The 26,205-nt window shown below is 48.7% G+C and overlaps 2 protein-coding genes across 7 annotated transcripts; both read left to right on the plus strand.

The window, feature by feature from the left end:
• Window positions 1-2,395: 2,395 nt before the first annotated feature.
• KCNE2 (potassium voltage-gated channel subfamily E regulatory subunit 2) lies at window positions 2,396-2,773 on the plus strand (the record flags this gene model as incomplete). Its single annotated transcript, XM_079922441.1, has 1 exon — window positions 2,396-2,773. Exon 1 carries the CDS (start codon window positions 2,402-2,404, stop codon window positions 2,771-2,773), a length of 372 nt encoding a protein of 123 aa, XP_079778567.1. The 5' UTR covers window positions 2,396-2,401.
• Window positions 2,774-7,406: 4,633 nt separating this feature from the next.
• Window positions 7,407-23,830, plus strand: SMIM11 (small integral membrane protein 11). 6 transcript variants are annotated; one of them, XM_079922444.1, is made up of 5 exons: window positions 7,407-7,454; window positions 10,260-10,342; window positions 10,973-11,075; window positions 15,259-15,436; window positions 17,744-17,903. In XM_079922444.1, exons 3-4 carry the CDS (start codon window positions 11,064-11,066, stop codon window positions 15,421-15,423), a joined length of 177 nt encoding a protein of 58 aa, XP_079778570.1. In that variant the 5' UTR covers window positions 7,407-7,454; window positions 10,260-10,342; window positions 10,973-11,063; the 3' UTR covers window positions 15,424-15,436; window positions 17,744-17,903. The 6 variants fall into 6 exon arrangements, with proteins under 6 accessions (XP_079778570.1, XP_079778571.1, XP_079778572.1 ...); XM_079922445.1 differs by lacking the exon at window positions 10,260-10,342 and having other exon boundaries at window positions 7,417-7,454; XM_079922446.1 differs by lacking the exons at window positions 7,407-7,454; window positions 17,744-17,903 and adding an exon at window positions 23,812-23,830 and having other exon boundaries at window positions 7,483-10,748.
• Window positions 23,831-26,205: the final 2,375 nt, after the last annotated feature.

Consider the following 26,205-nt stretch of genomic DNA (forward strand, 5'->3'; position numbering starts at 1 on the left):
TCTTTGCTTTTGTACACTTAGCTCCTCTGGGATTCTTGTTTGTTTTCATTCTTTGTTTGGTTTTTTAGTTGTCTCTATGTTCTACCCATTCTTCAATTTGGCTTCACAGAAGGAAACTGAATTCTCTCCAGAGGGTGCAGCAGGGGGATATATAAGCTGGGAAAATCACAGTTTTCTTTATTGGATGAAGCTGTGGGAAAGGGTTGGCAGAAACAGAGGGTGAGGGCACTGGTAGGTGAAGTGATCCGGCCCCGTCACGTTTGTAAGGTGAGTCCTACAGACCATGGGAAGGAGGGGGTGGGATGGAATTTTTTGGATGGATGAAACAGGTGTGAGCTCCCCCCAGATGAGTAGACCTGGGCTCTTCAAGGGTTAAGGAGCCAGTGGTGAAGTCTTGACTCGGATTAAAGCCGGTTTAGCTATACTCTTTCACAGTGAACTGTGTTATTTTAAGGGGGAGAAAGCGTGCCTCTGTCACATTACCTGGAAAATATGCTTGGTGAGTACTTTGGGGCAATCTTACCTATTTGTTAAGTTACTTTTCAACCCGCTCTGTTCACACCTGTGACAACTCTCTGCACCTTGCATGCTCGTTTGTTTGCATCTCTCCCACTACACCGAGCTTCCTCAGGCAGAATTCTCATACTCGTCATCGCTGCATTTCCGATGCCAGCGTGTTCCCGGCACATTCATTTACTCATCAGACATCCATTGTGCGCCTACTGTGTGCCAGTTTAGTTGGTTTAGTGCCAACATTCACTAAACCAAGGTAGGCAGAGGCGATGCGAGCCCTGCCCTCGCAGACATCATGGCCGAGTGGGAAAGGTGAGACCGTAAGCCAATCATCACACACACACAGCGACATATACACAGAAGCACCACATGTTGGGAAGAGTGCTTTGAAGGAAAGTAATAAGATGCTATTGGAGAAAAGTGATGATGGGGGTGGGGTTTGAGAGCAGGGCCGGGGTACTTTTCTCAGAAGTGACAGTTAAGCTGGGCCCCAAAGGGTGAGGAGGTAGCAGAGGGAAGAGAAGGGGAAAAGTATTCCAGGTTGAGGGAACAGAATGTGCAAATGTCCTGAAGCAGGAGAAGGTTTACTGATGTGGAGGAAGGCAGGCCAGGAAGACCAGTTGCCACGAGCGGAGAGTAAACTGGGGAGGTGGTCAGGGGCCAGCCAGGCCAGGCCAGGTAAACCCGTTAAAGAATGAGGATTTTATTTTGTGAACAGGAAGGTATTGCATCATTTTAAAAACAGGGGAATGATGTGCTCCCATTTCTCTCTTAAAAAGAGCACACCGACTGCTGTGCAGGGCAGAGAGGGGCAGATGTGACCCTGGGGAGGTAGTTTTGGGGAGGGTTGTATTGCATTGCATTGTATCAGCCAGGTGAGAGATGCTGGTGGCTGGGCAGTGAAAGTGAGGATGGAGAAGAGAGTGGGAGTTGAGAAATACCAATGATCTCTCAGGTTGTTCCTTTTTATCACTTGCCTAAAGTACTTCTTTCAAATATGGAGGCACATACTCATCTCTTTGGTATAACTGGAAAAAGCACTGCCTAGACATAGGAGGTGGAGCGGATTGCAAAGTCTGTCAATGCCCCTTGCAAGCTTCTGACCCATAAGTCTCTGAAAACACAGAACATACATCAGTCATTGTTTCCTTCAGCCGATGTCTGTTGAGTATCTGTTATGAACAAGGCATTGTGCTAGCCATTGTGAGGTGACCGACCTATTTAGAAACAAAGTAATGAATGCAAGATTATTGATGAAAATTTTGAACAGAAGAAAAATATAAGGAAAAAAAAATCTGTGAGTATACCATCCACTATTTTTTTTTTTTTTTTGCGGTACGTGGGCCTCTCACTGTTGTGGCCTCTCCCGTTGTGGAGCACAGGCTCCGGACGCGCAGGCTCAGCGGCCATGGCTCATGGGCCCAGCCGCTCCGCGGCATGTGGGATCTTCCCGGACTGGGGCACGAACCCGTGTCGCCTGCTTCCCTACCATCCACTATTAACACTTTGAACTATTTATTTATCCAGTCTTTTTTCCATTTTCATCTGCATGTATATTTATTCACATATTTAAACTGGGATCGTAATACATATAGTTTTATGTACTCCATTAAACTTTTATTGTAAGATAGCATGAATGCAAACAATGCATCAAGTTAAGCTGGGCCCCAAAGGGTGAGGAGGTAGCAGAGGGAAAAATTTAAAGAAAATGTAAAGAATAACAAAGTATGCACTCACTCAGTCACCAGCCAGGTAAAGAAGAAATAATATTACTTCCCCCCCTTGCATGCCCCTCGCGCCATCCCTTAAGGTAGCCAAATGCAGAAAGAATTCATTTTCTTAAGCTTGTTCATATATTTTATTCTTTAAATTGCAGCAGGAGGGAAATATGCCTACTTCATCCAACCTGACACAGACACTGGAATATGTCTTCAAAAGGATTTTTGTGACTTACATGGACAACTGGCGCAGGAACACAACAGCTGCACAAGAGGCCCTGCAAGCCAAGGTCGATGCTGAGAACTTCTACTATGTCATCTTGTACCTTATGGTTATGATCGGAATGTTCTCTTTCATCATTGTAGCCATCCTGGTGAGCACCGTGAAATCCAAGAGACGAGAACACTCCAATGACCCGTACCACCAGTACATTGTGGAGGACTGGCAAGACAAGTACAAAAGTCAAATTGTGAACCTGGGAGAATCAAGGGCCACCATCCACGAGAACACTGGTGCAGTGGGGCTCAGAATATCTCCTTGATTAGCGAGAGAGGCATACAGCCAACGTCTGATATGCAAATATGAAGAGACGCCAGTGTCATGGAGCCAATCCAAGTTGCCATGCTTAGAAGACACTAAGTTCCTCGCTCTCTGTTGAGAATTTTCATGGAGATCAGGTGGCTGGTCAACTAAGACAGGGGACACTGCAATCTCAGTGATTTATGCTTGCTCATTGGAGAAGTAATTTATGCTGAAGACCTCTCTTCCTTTCCGTGCAATGTCAATGTCATTTTAATCAATGTCAATAGTGAAAATAAAGCCAAATTGGAAGTAACATGCCTGGGCAGTGGCAGTGGGGTAGAAAGGAGAGATTAACAAATCATTGAATCTTCTTCCTCATGAAACATTTTGTTTGTGACTAAATCAATTTATAAATAACCCAGGTGTATTACCCAGAAGCTGAGGTTCAAAAATCTGTCACTTGCTCACTGGATTGATGTAGGAGCATTTATTTATTAACTCATGAATGTAGAGTCTGAAGTGATGAATGAATAGAACCACGGGGTTCCTTTATGTGTCTTGTTTCCCTAGCATTGAACTTATTTGGAAGTCTGAAGACAGAACAAACATTTCACAAGGGCAAAGAGTCCACACCAGAGAAATAGAATCTTTAAGAACTACCTGGTGCAACAGAAACATACCTTTTAATTAACATTTAAAATTTCACAGAAGACTTTTAAAAGTCCTTGTTATTATAGAAAAAGGAATAAAACATTGTAACACGGCTTTATAAACAACTCTTTTCACTCAGTTTACCTTCCCTATTTACAGTTACTTATTTCCACTTAGTTTCAAGAAACTTGTTGTCACTTACATACTGAAAGTGGCTGAATTGTTGCTGTCTGTTGAAGAGCTAGACTGTTAACTGCTTAGTATTTTGAAGCTTGGGGTTCACAATATCACAGAATGTCAGGGCTGGAAGACACCTTGGAGATCATAGTATTCTTTTTTTTTTTTTCTTTCCAGATGTCTAGAGAGTCTGGGTGCTTTAATACCAGAAAATTAGGCACAGGAAAAAACAAGCAAACAAATAAATAAATAAGCCTAGTCAAGAGTTGGCCAAAGACTGTCAAAACATACTCCTTAAGAAAATAGCCTCTGTGCTTCCTGTTTTGGAAGTTATTTGCTAATGGAAACAGTTGTGTCAACATTAGTCTTGAAGCAACCATGGCTGTAAGGGGTAATTTACAAGAAAGTGTATGTTCAAAGAGCAGGCACACCAAGGGTCCATGGGTTATCTCAGGATGGTTATGAGCAGGTCTGGAACCCAAGGTCGGCACCATGCTGGTTCCTAATCCTGTATTAGATTCTTACTGCTGCTGTAACAAATTACCACCAACTACCAGCTTAAAACAAAGAGATACATTCTCCTACACTTCTGGAGGTCAGAGGTCTGAACTGGGACTCACTGGGCTGTGTTCTTCTAGAGCTTCTAGGGGAGAATCCATTCATTTGTAGACAGGAATCTCCAGTCCACAGATTAGGCGACTTCACTCATCAATTCAATCAAGCATCATTTAATATCTATCTACTTGGGTCACTGGCCTAGACCCCAGGAGTATAGAGATGAATGGGACTCCCAGAGCTGCAGGAACTCACTCAGTCGAGGCGGAGTCAGACACGTGAACATCAAAACGGTATAATGTGACAATGTTATAACGGAGAGCAACACAAAGGGGGCAGAGCTAGAGCCGGGACAGAGGCCCCGCCTACGTCGGGTTAAGGTCTAGAGAGTAGCTGAGAGGAGAAAGCCAATGGCAAGACGGACTTATGGGCTGTAACTTCAGGAAGCTTCACGCCCCCTTACACGCTTCTCTTCCTCCAGCTTCCCATCCACTCAGACAAGCAGAGCAATTGTGAGCAGAGCCTCAAGTCTCAGGGCACTAAGACAAAATTCAAAACAGGAGTCCTTCTTCAACTTCTTATATAGATTACAAGCTTTGTGTCTTTAGAGCGAGATATATACAAGGTCTGTTTCCTAATAACAAAGATGCAGTTATGCTAACAGAAGTGTTAAATACAGTTTTGGAGAAAGCCATTCACGTTCCAAGAGCAGATACGGCAAGAGTGGTTTCCCTCCTTAGATCAGAAACCCAGAAATGCTGTACCACACGGAACATTCTCACCAGTGTGCCCAGAGCAGCAACCCAGACTACAAAATCTCAGCCTTGGGTCTGGATCCAGACAGGAATCCAGGGTCTCTACCATCTGACAATGACTATGTCTTTGACCAAACTCTGGTCAGGCTTCTCTGAGCCTTCTTCTTGACTAGACCTCTTGCCCTATAAACACTGCACATTCTTGGCAAAAAAGATATCATCCACCTCCCCACATCTGAACTAACACTACCATAGTTTCTAACAGCTCTAGGTTGCGTCCCTAAGGGGACCCCAGCCCGCTTTAAAGTGCTTGCCTAAGAAAACTCAATTTACTTTTTGTGCCAGCCAAACCCTGATGGTAGGCAAATCAGCCCCCTGAATCCCTCCTAGGGCAGCTATTTTAGAAATCTTACAGTTATAAATCCTTTGTCTCCCCCTTTGAGGTGTAAATCCTTACCACTCAGAACCGTCTTGTCTCCTTGAGGTGCCAGCATTCAAGGAATAACTCTCCCCAACCTCTGGGCACGTTGCTCTAACATGCACCACTGCGGACAGTCATAAAGATCGAACTTTGTTTCTCCTCCAGATAAGCGGCTGTTAACAAACCCAGGTCAGGTTGACCAATCCCCTCTGCTTTTTGTAAATTTCCACTTCCCTGACTCTGCTCAAGTGCCTGCGGCCCCAATCCCTCCTTCCCCTTTTAAAATGCCCAGTTACCTCTGGCAAGACAAAGCTGAGTTCAGTTCATGCTGGACTCTCTCCCCTATTGCAATAGTTGCTTAATAAAGTCTATCCTTAACACTTGAACTGGTGTCCAGCTTTGTTTATCTTTGACACAAGGAAACAAATTAAGGGGGGAAAACCTAGGTTTTCCTAATTAAGTATGTTTTATTATCATCACTAAAGTATATGGGGCCAACATAGATGGTTATCAGTATCAACTTTACTTTTGGGGAATGGGAGAAATGCCCAATGTTTACGAGCATTCTGGGTATACAGTTGCTGCCACTTGCCCCCGTTTGTCACTCCAGCATCAATTTCCACCAAACCCAGGCTTGCCACTTTCAACCTGGCAACTGAAAATTCCAGTTCAAACAACTTGCTAGTTTTCTTTTCCACCCCGTTTGCTTTTAGAGTTCCTTCTGCTTGGTCTACTGGCTCCAAATGACCTGAGCCCCATTTACTTCTTACAGCATAGATCAGAAGCGATTTGAAAAGGAACCTATGGACTATAGTGGCTGCCCTGAGAGAGTCTAGCCCCAGATTACCCATAGTCAGACCCCAGCTCTGGAGCTTGCTGGTTTTAAAACCCTGGACAATTTTTTTTTTTCGGTGCGCGGGCCTCTCACGGTTGTGGTCTCTCCCGCTGCGGAGCACAGGCTCCGGACGCGCAGGCTCAGCGGCCATGGCTCACGGGCCCAGCCGCTCCGCGGCATGTGGGATCTTCCCGGACCGGGGCACGAACCCGTGTCCCCTGCATCGGCAGGCGGACTCTCAACCACTGCGCCACCAGGGAAGCCCGATCCCTGGACAATTTAATCAGTTTGTGTCTCCATTTCCTCATCTGTGAAGTGGTTACAGGCATATTATGTCCTTTATAGGCCTGTTAGGAGACTTCAATTAGAAAATTGCCACAAAGTGCTTAGAACAAAGCTATTTTAGTTACTTTCTCCAGGAAAACTTCACTTGTTGACAGAACTAACCCCCCTCTCCCCAATCCTCCAGTTTGTCCTTTCCTCTGCACTCCGTAACATTTCGTTCTTCACCAGCACCAAGATGTCCCAATGGGGTTCGGAGTTAGCCTGCCTGGGTTCAAATCTAGATTTTGCCACTCCAATTCACACGTTGTCTTGCGCCGGCCGCATCATCTTCCCTTGCCTCAGTTTCCTCAACCAAAAAATGGCGAGCCAAGCACGTAGTAAGAAGTCTGTGAACCTCCCTCTCGATATCCTTGAACTGGGTGGGTGGGGGGGAGGGTGGCCAGTCTGCGCCCTCCCGTGCCGCAGGGACTGATGGACTCAAACTCCGCTCCGGTTTTCTAAGCGCTTGTTGAATGAAGGAATCTGGGAACCTAGTACCGGGCACCCTACTGCTATCCCACGGGAAAACACACGCATTTTGGACAGAGAACATGAACGCTAAATTTGGAAACTTCTGGGGAGCCACGTGCCCTCAGTCGCACACAGCGAGGAGCGTCCAGGGATGCGAGACGGCTGAGCGGCAGGAGCCCCCGCGACGCCCGCCCTCCGACCGCCGTCTTCCAGCTCAGGTAAGTTCAGAACGAGAACCTGCCCGGGGCCAGGCCGATTCCGCCAGGTGACCCACGTCACGGCCCCACGAAGGCCGTCCTGCCCAAAACGCATGCGCGACGAGCAGCGCACCCACCCAGGCTGCCCGGGCCCACTGCGCCGGCGCGAGCAGCGGCGCACACTCCGAGGTGGCCGGAGCCCACTGCGCCGGCGCGCGGAGCGGTGCATTTTGGGACATGTAGTTTTCTCGCGGCATTGTGGGAGTCGTGGTTCGTGTTGTGGCGGCGAGCTGGATCTTCCGTGGCCTGGAGTTGTAAGTGGATGGGGTCCGTGTCTGCCGAATCCTGACCCGAGACCCGGCAGCTCTTTGGGGGCGCTGTGGAGTTCGACGGCTCGCCCCGCTTTTGCACTTTCTCTGCAGGACGCTCTCCAGCGGGCCCCCGGGGACCGCGGGGTTGACAGCGGTCACGTTCCCCCCCTTCCCCCCGCAGAGCGTCCTACCTGGCTAGGTTGTCCAGGCGCCGCGAGATCGGCGGATCCGGCGCCGGGGGCGGCGTGTTGAGGCTGGCACGCAGGCCGAGGGGGGGACCCAGAGGTGGTTCCCGCCAGAGAGATTTGGGGGCGAGCGAATGCCCTGGAATGTTCTGTAGAATGGGGGGGGGCGGGGAAGCAGTGGTCGGCCTTGGTCCTCATCCTCGGGTCTGAGCGGGGCAGGCGTTGCTCCCAGGTATCGCGGCTGTAGCGGACCCTGGCCCGGCCCTCCGGCTACGGAGGAGCCGAGGCTCAGCCCGTCGCCCTGGGAACCCCGGCTGACCCGGGCGTGGGGCTCAGAGGTCGACCAAGTGATACCCAAGGTTCAACTGGAACCCTCTCCTCCCCGCACCTACCTCTACTTCAGATGACTGGGTGAAGTGTTGGGGTGAAAACGGTAGAGACGGGGAATGAGAACAGCTTCGGACAATTCAAACTAAGGACACAGCCTAATGAGTGGCTGGAATGAGACACCCAGAGACAGACCGACCCTTGGGTGTGTTAGGTGTGCCAAGAAGAAAATTGTGGACTACACATTGTCCATATTGCTGTAATTGGCCTAATCAAAATAAGCCACTGGCTCTTCTGTTTTTTAGGAGAAATCTGGCAAAGGAGAAATCAGGATATTTTTGCAGTGAAGGAAAGAGAACTATTTCTTCCTAAGCCATTGTTATTTTTGGGTTTTAAGCTAAGACGGTGGATAGTTCCAGGGGAAGCTTAAAACTTCCTGCACTTCACAGATTTTATGCCTCTCAAAATTGTCCCGGTCTTGTTGGCTTTTGCAGTTCAGCCCTCAGATGCCAGCTGCCTCCTGGTTCTAATATTGCACCAGGTGTACATATGGCAGCAGAGCAAATAGCCTGATGATATTTTTAGCTTTCTCAGTTGTTCTCATTTGCTGAAGTCCTGCAGGGTGCTACAAGAATGGCTGAGTTGGAGCCTGTAATTTAAGGGAGATGGAGAAAAGTTATCATTTGGAGGCAGTGGGTGGGGATGAGTTTGATTGATTTGCCCTCTCATCTCCCACCCTCAATGCACCCCTTCCACTACTTTGCACATGGACTTTAAATATGTTTCTTTCCTAAAGAGATTGAATTTTATCACTCTAGATATGATGTTGAGGCAGCTGCCAGTATATTTTTAGTCAGATTCTGTGGTATCAAAGAGAGTGGTGACTTAGGCATTTCAGTGTTGCAGCGTTGTTCTTCGGGTTCTGGTTTTTAAAATGATAACACTTTGGTTTAGAGAGGCTAATGGCTTGCCCCAGGTCACATGCCTTGGCACTGGTGCCACCAAGAATAGAGTCCATTTCTCCTGCTTGCCCAGTGGTGGTGCTTTATACCCTGCTGTCACACGTTGCCCTGGATGCCACTTGCTTGTGTCCTGCAGCTTCACGTGTCCATTAGTGGAAAGAGGTATTTATCAGAACAGTTATGGTTGATAATTTGTTCAGTGCTTTTCATGTGCGGAACATGGTGCTTAGTGTTCATGATCCAGTCTTTGAAGGAGAATTTACAGACAAGGGAGCTGAGGCTTAGAGGCCCAGTGACTCATCCAAGGTCACATAGTACATGTTTACCAGAGGGCCAGACCCCCGGGCGTTCTTTTTATTTCCCCCATAACCTTTTTGGACCTACTCGAGGTCCTTGACCTTGGGAATTAATATCTTACCTAATACAATTCACTGAGTATGTAATTTGGGCTCAGAAAATGTGTGGGGAACAGCCAAACCTGTCTACTTATATCTGCAGACAACTCAGTAAAAGCATGAGTTGTAAAAATAAAATTTGCACAACCTTAAACATTTTAATTTACAACATGGCTGATTCCTGAGATTATTAGAGATTATTCAAAGTGAAAATTCCAGCAACAGGTTATAACCTGGTAGGAAATATTTCTCCAGTGCAGGGCAGAACCTGCTGCTACTTAAAGACAAACAGGCCATTTATACGTGAAGGTAACGCACACCTTCAGTCATGGTCATCGCATGTAAACAGATTTATGGTGTAAATTCCTGTTGTTAGCTTATCTGACTTTGAAAAAGTCACGGGGAAAACTTGGCTATCTTGTGCCAACTGCTAGCTTGTTTTCAACATACTATGACCTTGAGTAAATGAGGTCTGAACTTTCTCTATTTAGATGCTTTTGTAAGTGAAAATTTTAAAAACCATCTTCCCTGAAGTTTATCTCATCAGCCCCATTCTAAAGGCCTGTGAAATTTTCTGCTTGCTTGATTCTAATTGTAAGTACATTTAAAGAGAAGCATCCCCATGCTTTTTTACCGCAAAGCTCTCTGTCTGCATTAGGATAAGACTCCGGAGCCGCACTGGATGTGTTCGAATCTCAGTCCCCACCGTGACTCTGGACGTGTCACAGAAACTTTGTTTCCTCATCTCCAAAGTGTAGACGGTAAACTGCACCTCATGGGGCTGGTGTGAAGACTAGCTGAGTTAACGCATGTAGTGCACTTCAGCACAGCCGAGCCCAGTAAAGCGAAGCTGTGACTATTATGCTGAAAGTCGCCGAACTGCAAGAAAAGTAGGGGCCCCAGAGCCCATCTAGTTGACACCCCCATCTTCACTTGCAGATGGGATGGAGGCCCCCAGAGGGAAGTCACTTACCAGAGTGTGTAGGCTCTTCATCCAGAGCTCAAGTCTTCTGACTCTTGGGGTATGTGTCGTATTCTAAAAATAGTGACGCAGGAGGTCTCAGAGCAAATCCTGTGCTCCAGCCGTGTCCCTGCCTTATCACCTCCTGCCTCACCTTCCCCTAGGTCTCCCTCGCATGTTAGAGGGAATTCTCGATTTGAACGGCTTTCTTAGGATATTGTTTTCCCCCATCACTTATTCCCTTCCCTCCAGATATTTTAAAAAGCCAAGATTACCTGAATTAACACTCAGAGGACCTGAGAAATAAAATGACACTCATCCACAGACCGGCTCTCGTTCAAGGCAGGGCGTGGGAGGAGGAACAGATCCTGGACCTGGGCTCCTCCGTCTACAGATGAATGGAATGGGAGCCTGCGTCCCCTCAGGAGCAGCGCCGCCACCTCCGCTTGGCTGTGCTCCCTTCCCCAGTGAAGAGCTACCAAGGGCATCCACCCACTCAGCAAGAGCTCGACCCTCACCCAGGCCTTCTGCTTCCCAGCAGGCTCTGGTCCCCTTGCTGGGGACGCTTACCCTCCTCTCTGCAGAGCTTGCCGTCTTTGTTCATGGGCCTTCTCTCCGTGCAAGGGAAGTCTCCCTAAGGTGGTCTGCTCTAGAAAGCCCACGCTGACCTGCTTCTTCTCTTCCCCACCAGGACAGTGAGACCTGCCGCTCCGGCCCCCTCTCCAACCTGCCTGAGTGGAGTGGCCCGCACTGACCAGGAGGGAGCTCCCAGTTGGCCCAGCATGAACTGGAAGGTAAGAATACCATTAAACATTGATGGCTTGGGGTTTTTCCTTCTCCTGCTCATAAAAATTCAGAATAATAATTCTGTAGGAATGGGTTGATTAGGAAGCAAGAAAAGAAGGAAGAAAAGTAGATTAAAGCAGGAATCATAATAGTACATAATATTTTAAATGAAGACAGATAAATGTGCATTTATATGCCAGGCTTCTGGAGGAAGGCTAGGCCTTTTCTTTGAGAGGACATCACCTGCCCTCAGGTCTGCCTCACTTTTCTTGCAAAAACCATGCCTTTGAAGTCTCACCTATAATTTCACACTTTGGTTTCTTTAAAGTGGATGACTAAGATCTGATGAAGCAATCTGCATACAAGATCTTTCCTGATTTTTATGCTCTGCTTCTCTAATCTTTTACATTTGTGTTGCCAACAGTGGCATTTTTTTCCAGTTCAAATTGAGTCTTTCAAAGCATGCAACTTAGTTTTCATGGAAACAGCCTTTCCTTTACACAGTCATAGTTCATGAGTCTCGTGTTTAAATAAATTATCTATTATCACATCAAGTGCTACTTAAGTAAACTGGCTGCAGAATAAACACAACTGACCCCTGTAAAACCTTAGATGCAGTTGGTGGGAGCAGAAGCTCAAGGGCAACCAGAGAGTTTCCTGTTAGCCGCAAGCATTCAGAGGGCTGTGGGCACAGTCAGCACGTCTTGGAGAGGGAAGGGGAGTGTCACGTTACCTCCCGGAAGGAGATGGAATGGGGTAGGTTGGAGGTTGGCTAAGAGAGCAGTCACGAAAATAGATGCTTCGAAAAGGATCAAATCAAATCAAAATCATGTATCGTCTCACTATCCAGAGATGGCTACTATGAGCAATTTTGGTGTATTTTCTTCCCGTGCTTTTTCCACATATATGTGTAATGTGTGTATTTTCAAACTCATTGTATGTATTTTTTCAATTATCATAAGCATTTCCTTGTTCAGAACAGCCGCTGGCTTTCATCGCAAGAAGTGGAAAGGTCTGGAAGCAGGATCAGGGAGGCGGGAGAGTACAGACCCCCCTCCTTCCCCAGCTCCATGGGGCTTGGGGGGCCCTGCGGGAGGGCTCTGGGGACTGAGCCTGGTTGAGATTCAGCAGTCGGAGTGAGCATTCTGGGCAGGGCTTGGAGATGCGGGAGCGTTTGTTTCGCCTGTGTTGGGGTTCCAGCGCTGCCAGTAGAAAGGCTGGGAAGGAAAGACAAGGCAGTAAGAGGGTGTGGGGTAGGGGAAGCAGAGAGCAGTGTGGGGTGAGATGTAGGGAAGGCTTTTTAGCCTCTGCAGAGCCTGACGACAGGCGGTAGCTGGTACCAGAGGCCACGTCAGCCAGCGAGGGTCAGGCCGTGTGCTCGGTGCTGCGAGGCCGCGGCGTGTAGCACGACCACCATGAGGACTGGTTAAAATACGGATGTGGCCCCATGCCCAGAGTTTCTGATTGCGTAGGCCTGGGGTTAGTGAGTTCCCAGGGGATTCTGATGTGTACCGGTGAGGCGCTACGCAGAGAAAGTTTTCTTTTTAATTGTGGAGTGACATCGACCCACTTGACCACCCAGGCCAATCCTGCTTGTCCCAAAAGGAGTCCTTTCCTGTGTCAGGAACAAAATCTGCCTGTACCTTCCCAACTTCGGGCAGACACACAGCTCCAGGCCTACCAGGGAGCAGCTTCATGATTAAAGGGGGGGCGCCCTTCCTAGTAGTGTCAGAAAGGAATGGCCTCTCCTGCCCTGATTGCGGTGACCCCCCAGGAGGTTGAAGGATTATGGAGGCCCCGGTGAATCCTGTGCTTCCCTTTCTAGCTCGGTCGGCCTGTGGCCATCAGCGACAGTCAGCCCTACTTGTGTATTAGTACCTTAGCAACAGAGTGTGTTTAAAAAGTCAGTCATTCTCATGACACAGGTATTGGGATTTTGTTTAGAAAATTGTTATAGATCTAATCCACCCAGGTATATTTTACTCATTTACTTCCTTGAAGATTTGCAGGTTTGGGGAGTTAACGTGAGGGGTTTGTTAGAAGGAAATCAGAGGAGGAGATTTAACACGACTGAAGATTTAGCAAAACTGTCCAAGAGTGTTGCAGGAACAGGGGCCCTGAAACCCTTCACTTTAGCCCTTGTGGTATCCTTGACCTCCACTGCCACTGCCCTGCCCCTTCTCAGTCCCGAAACTTCTGCCTGTTGTCACCTTCTCTCCACAGCCTTTAAAAAGAAAGTAAATACTGAAACCACTTACCTGGGTCCATTTGTTGTTGTGTTTCCATTTCAGTGGGTTTCTAACTTCTGGTTGCAATGATGTACATTCCTGTAACTGCCACAGCTAAGTTTTGGGTTTAGGTCGCGGGAACCATGGGCTGTGATGGGGGCTTGGTTATAACAGGACTCCAGAGGCTCTCCCATAGAGACTGAGAGAATTGGAAGAGGGTAACTTTTGCCAGGGCAAGCCAGGGTTCGGTTAGCCCGGGAAGTCCTAGTGGACGTAAAAGGAAGTTTATCTCTCCAAACTGGTGGCCTTTGCCTCCAGGGAGGTACAATTTAGCAACCTTTCCTTTCTCAGCTGGCTTATAAACATGGAGCCAATCCTCGTCCCTAAAGTGTGAACCTTCAAGAAAGTAGATGAGTTAGAGGGTTGCTGGGGGAGGTCGGGGAGATTAGCCATAGGTCTGAGGCAGGAAGGACCTGGACACCACATCGGTGTTCTAAGCTGCTTCTGCTCGTCAGGATAAGAGCTCTCACTGTTGTAACATTTTTAGTCTTTTACACTGTGGCCAGTGAGCGTTCTGAAGTGCATATGATGTGCGTATTCTTTACCTTAAAATGATTTTGTGGTTGAAAACCATTATCTAGTTACTCAGGGTGTTCTTGGGACATAATTTGTTGATTTCATTAATTCCACTACATTAAAATCAAGAATCAGTGGAAGGACAACTGGCGTAGGGGTTGGAATGTTCTGTTCCAACTCTGGCCTCCTCGTGAATTAGCCGTGTAACGTGGACGGGCCTCTCAACTGCCCTGAGCTTTACTCTCCTCGTGTGTAGTACAAGGTGTAGACCAAGTCGTCTTTAAAATCCTTTCTAGCCCTCCACGTCTGCGAGCATACTGTTCTCAGCCAAAGGTTTCACTAACTAGTTTCAGATGAGCTTCAGTTAAACCATTGGAGGGAGGGACTAATGCACTGTCCGTCGCAGAGTCTCATTATACTGCTGCGGTATATAAGAAGTGATGTTTGGCATTTAACCTAATGGTTTCATTGGACTAAATCCTACCTCGTCCTCTAGAATAATGATCTCTCGACGAAGGCATACCTTTTCACTTTATTTGGGAAGGAATTTTTAATCACACAGAAAGCCCATAGTTATCACTCAGGTCATACTAATCATGTTTACAAAACTAGTGTAGTATTTGCCTTGAGATACTTGTGATATACAGAATTTCATAATAAAGCCTGCTGGTGCAAAAAGTGAGTAATTCCAATCCCTAGTTATTCCCCAGACTTCATTCTAGCCAATGGGTTAAAACTTCCCTCCGACAGGAAATTATAGGAACCATAACCAAGTAGCTAAGTTTTAAGTTTTATTGTATTTTATTTTTATATTTATTTTATCTTCAAATACCAGTGCTAATGAGTAGCTGGAACCAAGAGGAAATCACAGCATCCTATAAGGTTGGAGAATTCAGAAGGAAGGTTTGGTCCAGCCTCCCTTTGCAGGTGAAGAGGCACAAGCTCAGGAAAGTCGAGTGACGGACCTGGGTCGCACGGTCCGTCAGTGGGTCAGTCAGTGGCAGAGCTGGGCTGGGACCAATCCCCTGGCTCCGGCTTCTCGCACTGGACCGAGCTGCTGCCTCAGACGCAGGGGGCCAGGTGATCGGCAGAGTGCAAGGTCAGGTTGTGAGGGAGCAGAGTTATGACGTCTGCAGGCCACTGGTGGTCCTCTCTGTGAAGCCAGCAACAAGGGAGTGATGAAGGGCACCTAAAACTAGACTGTCGGTGACACGGGGACAGGGACCTCGTCTGTCCTACATCAGTGAAGCTCTAGCATCTAGTGTAGTGCCTGGTGCATAATGGGTGCACAGGAAACGTGTGTTGAATGAAGCATTCAACATGGAGCATGAGAGAAACCTTCCTTATCAATTATAGATCATCTAGGATCATTTCTTTCCTCTTTAAGGTTCTTGAACACGTGCCCCTGCTGCTGTATATCTTGGCAGCGAAAACATTAATTCTCTGCCTGGCGTTTGCCGGAGCCAAAGTATACCAAAGGAAAAAATTGGAAGCAAAACGGCAAAAACTGGAAGCTGAAAAGAAGAAGCAGTCAGAGAAGAAGGATAACTAAAGGGAAATCAAAGGTACTGGGACTTTGCAAATGCAGACTGCACAGTGGGTTAGGGCGGGCCTGTCCTTGCATGTGGTAGTTCAGAGAATTCCGGATCCCTCGGTCTGAAGGCTGTGGGCGAGCGCGGAGCCCCACCTGTCACAGGAGGTAGAACAGCTGTGTATAAGGTGTGGGCTGCAGGTCCTGACCCTCGAGCCCCGTCTGCTGGTGAGCCGCAGGGCACACCTCTGCTCTCAGCCTGCGCAGGTTCCCCCTCATTGGGAGCAATGGTGCTTAACAGGATTTGGGTCACAGGACTCTTGAGAATTTCATGACAGTTGTGGACCTTCTCCCTGCAGAAGCTCACATACTAGAAACACCTAAATTGTACATAAAATTGCAGACAGGGGTGGGGAGGAAGTGGGGTCAGAGGTCATTTAAGACCCCTGCATGTACCTAAGATTAAGAAGCCCTGCTAACCTCAGGATAATGACTCCTAGGTATGGCATATAAATCCCTTCCCGGCGTATCCTCACCCTGGTCACATTTGCCCCCTTTGCTGCCCCTCTCTACGCTCCTGCAGGCCATTCCTTGACCACGATAGACGTTCGTGCCCCTTGGCCTTTGCTGGTCGGTCCCCTGGCCAGAGGGCCTTCCCGATGACCGCCTCACTGGGCACAAAGTCTTCCTCATCGTTGTAGCCCAGTGCCTGTCCCAGAGCGCAGGGGGTGCCCAGAATGTGTTTGTTGAGTTAAGGCACCAGGAAGTTATTAAACACCCACTTACAGATCGAACTTAGGGCAATTAGCAGTTTCCTAAATTCTGTTGTGCTCACCCAGTTTCATCACTTCTTAGGTTGAGTTCTATGCTTTTCTCTAAAAATTAGAGGATTCAAATATGGTAGCAGGGAGTTCTAGATCAGTGGTTTCCAAACTTGCCTAATGATCAGGATTTGCCTGGGGTGCTTGTTAAAATGCAGATTCCCAGGGTCCAGCCTCAGAGAGATTCCATTCTGCCTGTGGTTGGGTCTGGCATCTGTTCTTTTGAAAACTTTTTAGGTGATTCTTGTGCTGTCTTCTCAGCAACAGGTCACTGTAGGAACCCCTGGGTTGGTGACCTCCAAAACCTCTGTCCACTCTGAGACAGACTTCTGTAGACGTGAATTCCCTTACAATACTCGTAGACTTGTTGAGGCTGAAAAGCATACTTATGAGTAATAATTGTCATAACGTATTGAATGATTGTTCTGGGCTAGCATTTTGCTGAGCATTTCACATACAGCGATGTTACTGACCACTCCTGACGGCCCTGTGTGGTCCATTCAGATTGAAAAGTGGCCCCCACTGTACATGGTGAAGAGCAGAACCAGAACTGAACCCAGGTCGAAAGTTCGACCCCAGTGTGTCCCTCCCGGTGGTCGTACTGTGTCCTGGTCCTGAATGCCGAGTTCAGGGAGGGAGCTGCGGGAAGCGCTCAGCTCCTGTTTCTCACCCCAGGGGAGGAGACCGTCCTCTCACTGGTCCTTAGTGAGCTGGATGCCCTGCCAGGCCAAAGAAGTTATTGTTATGAAATCTTGCCTTTTTTTTTAAAAAAAAAAAAAGATGTTTTGGGGGCTTCCCTGGTGGTGCAGTGGTTGAGAGTCCGCCTGCCGATGTAGGGGACACGGGTTCGTGCCCCGGTCCGGGAAGATCCCACGTGCCATGGAGCGGCTGGGCCCGTGAGCCATGGCCGCTGAGCCTGCGCGTCCGGAGCCTGTGCTCCGCAACGGGAGAGGCCATGGCAGTGAGAGGCCCGCGTACCGCAAAAAAAAAAAAAAAAAAGATGTTTTATTGACTGAAATTCATGAGTCGACACTAGAGGGGGAAGAGGGAGCACTTCAGAATCGAAGAAGGTGAGGGAAGGCAGTTTCCCTTGAAACGCTGATTGGATTTCTAATCCACAGAGTCATCATTTTGTGTGTTAACCGCAAAGAGAAAGAAAAGACGAGGTGCGAGGCCCTAAACGCTTCTTCCTTCCCACAGACGTCAGTAGAGGCCCGTCAGTGAAGTAGGGAGGGATGGCTTGTCCAGCTGAGCCTAGAACTGACCGGGGCAGCCCGTTTCCCCGTCCTAGGCTGGCAGCCTATCAAAGCTTGGCCTGGAGCCTTGTTTTAAACAAAAGGGATTTTTTTTTTTAGATGAAAGGAAATTGTGATGCTACAACTTCATTCCTCAATAGATATGCTTCAGTGGTTTCTGTTTAAGTGTAAATGGCTGAACAGAAAGGTTGATGCTGAGCGAGTAAAACAATCCTCTTACTCTGTGAGACATTTCATGCTTCTCCCTTTGGTCTTCCTTTCTAGATTTTGTAATTTAAATGTCAGCTTGAGTGGACTCCGGCTGAGATGAAAGATTTAATTATTGAATGGTATGTCAGAAGATAAACTCCCAGCCTATAGTCTAACTTAAAACGATGTGAATTTTTCTGTGCTTTTAAACGAACCAGTATTTTGTTTACTAAAATAAAATACCTTTGTAAAAAGGGTGTCTCCGGTCTTTGGAATAAGGTGTATGTCTCCCTCTCCCCCTCCCCCTCCCCTCCCCCTCCCCTCCCCCTCCCCTCCCCTCCCCCTCCCCTCCCCTCCCCTCCCCTCCCCCTCCCCCTCCCCTCCCCCTCCCCCTCCCCCTCCCCTCCCCCTCCCCCTCCCCCTCCCACACACACACCCCTCTGTGTAGTGAGAGGAGGGACTTTTGCATTTCTAGCATCTCCTAGCCGTGGGTACCAGATCACAGGTGGACCTCCACAGATGACGGGGCCGTAGCTGTCGCATCAGCCTGCTGTCCCTCACCCACCCTCCAGCCCTCTAACCTGCTGCCCTAGTGCCTACGCTCCTTTCCTCCTCTTTCTCTCCTCCGATCACTTCGGCTCTTTCTTGTGTTTTCATTGTTGGGGGGAGGGGGTGTTTGCTGCTCCAGGAGCATCGTGCCTCTGCTGACCCGTGAGGTCCTTGCAGGGAGGGGTGCGGGATGAGACCCTCCTGCCCCGGTGGGTACCAAGTCTAGGAGGAATTGCCTGTTTGTGAGGAGGAAAGAGGATCCCAGGTGTGCTTTGTCCTCTCCCCACCAGTCTGCTTGTTCCGATTTGCTGATATGAGATGAAGGGCGGGACATGCTCAGCAGACTGTAATATTTGAGAGGAGTGGGGTCCATAAGTCTTTTGACTCAGCCCCTAACCGACTGAGGTCTCTATTAAAAGGTTCCTGTTTTTTCACTTCTCTCCAGATACCACAGAGGATGGGGAATGAGGCAACAGTAACCAAAGCCACAAATATGGTGGAATGTTTGGTCTCGTTGCAGGCAGCCACGTGGAAAATCTGCGCGAGGGCATGTTAGTAGATACTCCCCCTACCTCCCCCCTGCCCCACGCCATCCTGGCCCAGGTTGGCAGAACTTGGAATTTTAAGCATGAGGAATAAAGGGAATTATATTTTTCTTAAGTTTTACTGTGATTGCTGGCTGCTCCTAATCACAATTTAGAAAACAGAATTTACACAGAATCAAAGTTTTAAATACAGGAGACTTTGACTCTACAAGCTACAAATCCCAAAATAGAAGGGGACTTGCCCTCATGCTCGCACCTCAGCGTCCCTGCAGGATGCTGCTCTGGCCTTTGCCTGGGAGCCTCGCGGTGGCCTGGGTCCCGTGCGGCAGGAGCAGATGACCAGAGCAGAGGTGAGATGCAGCCTGGCACCCTCGCTTCCCTGACCTGCTCAGGTAGGTCCAGAACTGACCCTGGGCCATGGCCTAGCCTCCTGCCTTTGTCAGGGCGGACTCTGCCGCCTGGCGGGTGACCCCCTCACCCTGCTCTAGGCTCCTGCGCTAGGACCTCGGCCTCTGCTTCCTAACCTCTCTGCAGGATGAGGGCATCATGGGCTCCCAGCACACCTGGCATCACACCCACTACCTCTGGGCACCCTTTCCTCATATGTACTTACACCTATATGCCTCGTAAATCCCAGGGCAGGGGATGCAGAGTGGCCTTGGCTTTTCACGGAGACCCTATGCCCATCTAGTAGAGGTTCAGGTTTATTTTAAACACAGGTGTGTTTCTAGGCTTTGGGATTTAGAACTCAGTTTTGGAATTGGTGGAACATCTGGCCGTCTTCTTGGAAAATTCGGTAGCAGATCATCTAAGGATAGGAATAAACCATTGACCACACCCACAGGTTTTCTGTAAACGGTGTTTTGGGGTTTAAGTTAACCTTTCTGATACTCTCTTCTTCCACTAGGGGGAGATAATCACTATAGTAAGTCCCCTACATACGATCGAGTTCTGTTCTGAGAGTGCGTTCGGAAGTTCAATTTTGTGTGTACGTCCAACAAAGTTAGCCTAGGTACCCAGCTAACACAATCGGCTCTATAGTACTGTACTGTAATAGGTTTATAATACTTTTCGCGCAAATAATACATAAAAAACAAACACGAAAACATTTTTAATCTTACAGTACAGTACCTTGAAGAGTACAGCAGTACAGTACAACAGCTGGCATATAGGGGCTGGCATCGAGTGAACAGGCAAGAAGAGTTACGACTGGAGGAGGGAGAGGAGGTGGGAGATGGTAGAGCTGAACGGTCGTCAGCAACAGGAGACGGAGGGCAAGCTGCAATTTCACTCACGCCTGACGCTGATGGCTCAGGTTCTGGTTCCTTGCTGGAACCAGATGCACGTTTGCATCTTTGAAAGTTTGAAACTTGAAGGTTTGGTTGTAGGGGACTTACTGTAGTTGGAGTTATTGATACTTTTCCAACCCTGTGTACATGAAGTCAGTAGATTTGTAGCTTGACTTTAAATAAGTGGTTGGATGCATGAACACGTGGGTGGATGGAGTGATTGGTAAAGCCCACACCCAGGACCCCATCTGACTGCACCTACCCAGCCTCTGTCTCGGGCCCATAACTGAGAACGATTCCATAAGACCACCGTCCCTGGGCAGCTGAAAGATGTTTCAAAGAACGTAAACTGGAATCTGCGTCCTCCATGCACAAGAGAGCCCCAGGATCCCTCACACAGATCATATGTCGTCTTGTTAGATGGGCTCCTAACACGTTTTTGGCTTTTGAGCTTACAACATACTAGAATCAGATATGAAGAAAGGCTGTTGGCGGCAGAAATGCCTCAGAACAAGAGAGACGGTCTTTGAGCAGCAGACCAGGCCTGAGAACTCGTCTGTACGATCGCCAAGCCCACACCAGGAACGACACCCATCATGACATTAAGGAAAGGTGAAACTGTCTTTATATACTTTGCTTAACGAGGCAGAGACGTACATAATATATTTCAGGAACTGAATATTTCAAACAAAAAATCTGGGGCGTTTGAAAAAAGGTCATCTCTTGCCCGTCCGTCACCAAATTCTCATCTCAGGGAAGCACACCTGCCTGGATGCGACCTTCCCAGCCTCCTGCAGGGGCCGGGCCTGCGCATGCGCAGTACTGCCGACTTGCGATCCCCGGCTGTGCTGAGATGCCACAGGTCTCGTCCTTGTTGGAGGGAAGCCAGGGGTGGTGGAGAGTCTGGAGGGAAAAGAGGATTGAGGCTGGGTTCTTAAACGTGAGCGCACACGAGAGGCTGTTTAAAGTGCAGATTCCTGGGCTGGGCCCCAGACCCACGGCATCAGAAGCCATGCGGGAGAGACCAGGAATCTGTGAACAAATTTGAAAACCCCAAGGGGATGCCGATGAGGTGGTCCTTGAATCTCCTTTGGAGCCTTAAACGATGAGTAGAGGGAGATGAGCCAGAAGCCGGGCTGGGAAGGAACATCTGGAGCCAGTAGGCTGGGGAGCAGGGGAGAGAACGTAGCTGCGAATCCTTGTTTAGCCCTTAACTATTCCTCCTGCTTTACATCTGTTACCCCCAACATGTGTCACCGTCCCCGTCTCACAATAAGGAAGCCGAGGCACAGAGAGGTTAACCTCTCTGTCTAAGGTTCCCCAGCTGGCAAGAGGCAGAGACAGGATGTGGACCTCGCAGTTCAGCTCTGGACCTGTACTTTTCACTCCCGTGCAAGGACAGGGCAGGTGGGCAGGCGTTCTTGTTCTTCCAAGTCGTGGGTCATCAAGTCTTCAAGATGACACGATGAGGACAGAGGCCAGGCTGTGGGAAGTGGGGAGGGTATGAGGAAATAGAAACAGTGCCGTTTGCATCCTAATTTCAAGTGTGTGTGTGTGTGTGTGTGTGTGTGTGTGGTCTGCAAAGTCAGGAAACAAATTTTTGTCTGAGCAATATGTTGATTACAAATAACTGGTTAGTTTTCAAATAATTGGCTCAGTATTTCCCTTGAGTTTCCAGATGTTTTGGACACTCTCTAATGTACTGATTGTACTTTTCAAAGATTCACAATTAGCCCCATTGAATTAAACTTGGAGGGACTTCTCGGCGAGCTGATTGTTTAAAAATTGTAAAAGAAGTTCTCCCAACTTTGCCGCCTGCTGTGCACCTCAGAGGTGGGGACAGAGACATTGGTAGCCTTAGGGGAAGGCAGGGTTGAGGGAAAGGTTTTTCCAGAAGGAGTAAGCTTGAGCATGATCACAGGCTGAAGGAGATGCGACAGGAAAAGGGAAGGGAACCTGGCCGGGCTGGAGGTGGATGGCATCTGGGGGCCGGGCACTGAAGGCCCCGGTACATGCAGGGCGAGGGGATACCTAGGGAAGCTGTGCTGGGTAAAGGCCTCGGTTTCCCCTTTAGCTTGAGGCAAGTCCTTCTACTCTGAGCGTGGGAGGGATGCTGGGTGCAGTGGGCAGAGCCCAAGGACCTGGGGCCTGCAGTCCCCTCTCCCCTCTCCCTCCAGGTCAGGGGCCTGAGCCGTGGACTACAGCTCCCTTCAGAGACGGCAGGGCCCTGGCTGTCACCAAGTCTGCTGTGGGGAGGGTGGCTTTTGCCCCCATGAGCCCTGCTGGGTGACACCTTTGTAACTGCCTGCGGTCAGGCCTGGAAAACCACACATGGGTTTTGAACCAGGAGCTGGACTCCTTGGTGGGAAAACTTATGCTTCCCCACCCTAACCCATCGTCCTGCACCACACCCTTCAGGGTCTTTCCTTTCCTTCTAGAATAGCCCAAACTCCTTCTCATACAACACGTTGTTTTCTTTTTCCATCCTGTCCCTTCCACACTTGCATTCTTCCTTTCATTCCACTCACACTGCTCCCTGCCCACCACACGCACACTTGCACGCACGCGTGCGCGCGCGCACTCACATACCCCGTGCCCTGGGAAGTGGGTAAGCTGGGCACACTTGACCTCTTCTTCTACCCACTGTGATGAAGTCACTGCTCTTCCTCTGGCCTCGGCTCCAGTTTCACCTCTTCCTGCCGCTCTGCCCCTGACTCCCCAGCCAGGCCCTGGACTCTGAGCCCTCACTCCCCACACCTCCAAAATCTCACTGACCGAGAGGTACTCCACACCACCAACCTGACTGCCTCCAGGGCCTGAGCTTACTTTCTTTGGGCCCCTGTCCGGGCCACACATTACAGGCACATAGAAGGTGCTCGAATATTTGGTAAGTGGATGAGTGGTAACACCCAAAGGAAGGGGAGCAGGGATTTTCAGCTGGCCATATCACCACCCAGAATAAAGACTACTTTTCCCAGCTTCCCTTGCAACTAAGTCTAGCCAATGAGATTTAAGTGGAAGGTTTAAGTGTGAGACTTCCTGGAAAGCCCCTTAAAAGAAAAGGGATGAGCCCTTCTTCCTCCTTTTCTCCTTCTCTGCTACCTGGAATGCTAATGCAATGGCTTTTTCAGCAGCCATTTTGGACTATGAGGTGACGTTGAGGATGGAACCAAGTCTAGGACAGTAGAGGAAAAAGATAAGACCCTGAGTTCTTTATGATCGTGGATCCATCATATTAGCCCTGAACTGCCACCTTAGCATTTTTTGTTTTGGTGGGGGATGGGAGGGTACCTTCTATTTTGTTTAAATCTCTGTGGTTAGGTCTCCACTACTCATAGCCTGACCTAATCCTAACTGACCCATAGAACCAGCTAGAGAGGGCTGTGAGGACTTCCTGATAGGAAGACGTGGATTCTAGTCCTGACCCTCCTGCCACTACAGGTGGGCATCCCTCCAGGTGAGTCAGTTACCACTTTGTCTTCATTTGTAAAATGAGCTTAACGATCACTGCCCTGCCTGTGTACAGGGTGGTTGTCTAAACTGAATGAGGTCAAGTATATAAAAATGTTCTGTACATGGAAAACAATCACAAATGTAAGGAATGTGTACCGCCTGCGGGGATGGGGGGGCAACTCGGTCCCCTGATTGGCCAGGTGCAGCTCGATCAACTCAGTTGAGCCTGGACCTTCCTTGAGTGGTCAAGGCCTGAGCCAGTGGGCATTCAGCTCCATTAACCTATTTCCCTCTGGGCTTTTTCCAGGGCAGCACATTTTCCAACGCGCCACCTCCTCAGGGGGAGCCTGGCCCACAGGAAGGGAGTGGGCATGTGGTTGTTGGTCCTGATGAGGACCAAAGTGCTTGAGATGTGCCCTCAGCCAACCTCTCCGAAGGAGTCAGCGCCACCAACATCACGAAGGGTCTTCCAGAAGATGTGTCCACACCTGCAGGGCTGCTGGGCCTTATCACCCACTGTTTTTTTTTTTTTTTTTTCTTTTTTGCGATACGCGGGCCTCTCACCGTTGTGGCCTCTCCCATTGCGGAGCACAGGCTCCGGATGCGCAGGCTCAGCGGCCACGGCTCACGGGCCCAGCCGCTCCGCAGCACGTGGGATCCTCCCGGACCGGGGCACGAACCCGCGTCCCCTGCATCGGCAGGTGGACTCTCAACCACTGCGCCACGAGGGAAGCCCTCACCTACTGTTTATTTCATACAAGTGCTGCTCCCAAAAGGTTCCAGGCTGTACTCTCCATCCTTGCCGTCCATACCACCAGAAGAGACCTCTTATCCTTAATTCCCTAACCTATCGCAGACGGTCTTCAAAGAAATGCCAGAGAAAAGAATTTCCTTTGATCAAAAGACACATCTTAAGATGTGTCTACTCTGATTACAACCCAGTGATAAAAAGCAAGAATTTGCCACAAAGAGTGAAAAGGAAATGAGAAGCAGCTCTAACTGTGCATGCGCTTGCTGGAAGCCCAGCCTGCACTGCAGTAACAGGAGCTCCAGTTTACTGAGCGCTGAGTCGGGGCTGGTCATGATGTAGTGGCTTGGTGTGGGCTAAGTGTTTAAGCCCTCAACTCTAGTTTACGAATGAGTTCGTTGAGCCTCAGGGAGTAACTTGTCCAAAGTCTCATAGTTACCAAGCTGGAAACTTACGATTCTAACGAGATCCATCCGATTCCCAAAAGCCCGTGTACTTTCCACTATTCTCTCCTGGAAGTTTCCATGCTTGGCATAAAGCAGCATTTCTTAATTATGAGTACAATATTATGTAACTCAATTGCACATTACCCGTGGCCCTTTGATCTCTGGTTATACCGATGTTCTCTTTTTCCCTACTTGCTTTCTAATGATTGAACAAGGCCTCGAAGGAATACAATCCTAAACTCGTTTTATTAGATCGTCTCGGTTTTCCCAGAAAAATAGCTCCTGTCGGTCTATCTTGTTCATCTGATAACCCAAAAACCTCCCATTTTTTTTCTCACTGCAAAATAGTGTGTCTTTGAAAAGTACCTGCCTCTAGCTCAATATTGTGCTGAAGGATGTTTTGTTGTGTCCAGTTGGAGGCAGCCACTTTGCCAGCTGATTGTCTGATGTCAGAGGCAAGCCTTACACCGTGTTTCAATAACCAAGCCAAGCATGGCGGCTGGGCACACGGGCTTAGGCTCTGACTGGCCTGAGTGTCGCAGTCTCCTAATCTGTAAAATGGGAAAGTGATAGGACCTATCTGAGAGGTTGTTTTGAGGGTGAACTGAGCTGCTCGTTAGTAGAGAGGCTGTGTGAATAACAGTTCTACCTGGGAACTCTGGATTTGAACCTCAGCTCTTCCGCACTGGAGCAAGTTGCGTATCTCTCTGTGCCTCAGTTTACCCTTCTGAGAAATGGAGACAATGGTAGTTCCTACATCGCAGACTGTTGTGAGGATTAAGTGAGTTAAGCGTGTATAGCTGTTAGTGGTTGTCACTACAGAACTCTGGACAGGTGTGAGATAAATGCGACGTAGGGGCAAAACGCACTCACATCCCAAACGCAGGCCACCGACCCTGAAGTCACCAAGGAGGTCTGAGTCCTGTTACTTACCCTTAAGGAACATAAATTCTGAAACATACATGAAACAGGTAGCAAAAAAACCCACACAAAAGTACCATGCAGTGGACTTCCCTGGCGGTCCAGTGGTTAAGACTCCCCGCTTTCATGGCAGGGGGTGCAGGTTCGATCCCTGGTTGGGGAACTAAGGTCCCTCATGCCGCGAAGCATGGCCAAAAAATAAAAATTTTTTTTAACAAAATAAATAAAAGGTTTAAAAATAAAAGTACCACACAGGGAGAGCCGTTTCACCAGGGGTAACTGTGTTACCCCTGGGAAATGTGGTGGGAAGTGAAGTATTTCAGTGGGAAATGCAGTATTTCAGCTGGCAGAAGAAAACCTTCTTTAGAACCTGTGCTCAGCTGAATAATGGTCCCTAAATGTATCCAGGTCTGAATCTCTGGAACCTGAGAATGTTACCCTATATGGAAAAAGAATCTTTGCATGTGTGATTAAATTAAGGATTTTGAGATGGTGAGATGATTCTGGATTATCTGGATGGGACCTAAATGCAGTCATACGTGTCCTTATAAGAGGGAGGCAGAGGGAGATTGGACACAGAAGAGGA

Source organism: Stenella coeruleoalba (assembly GCF_951394435.1).
Source record: "Stenella coeruleoalba genome assembly, chromosome: 5".
NCBI classification, from domain to species: Eukaryota; Metazoa; Chordata; class Mammalia; order Artiodactyla; family Delphinidae; genus Stenella; species Stenella coeruleoalba.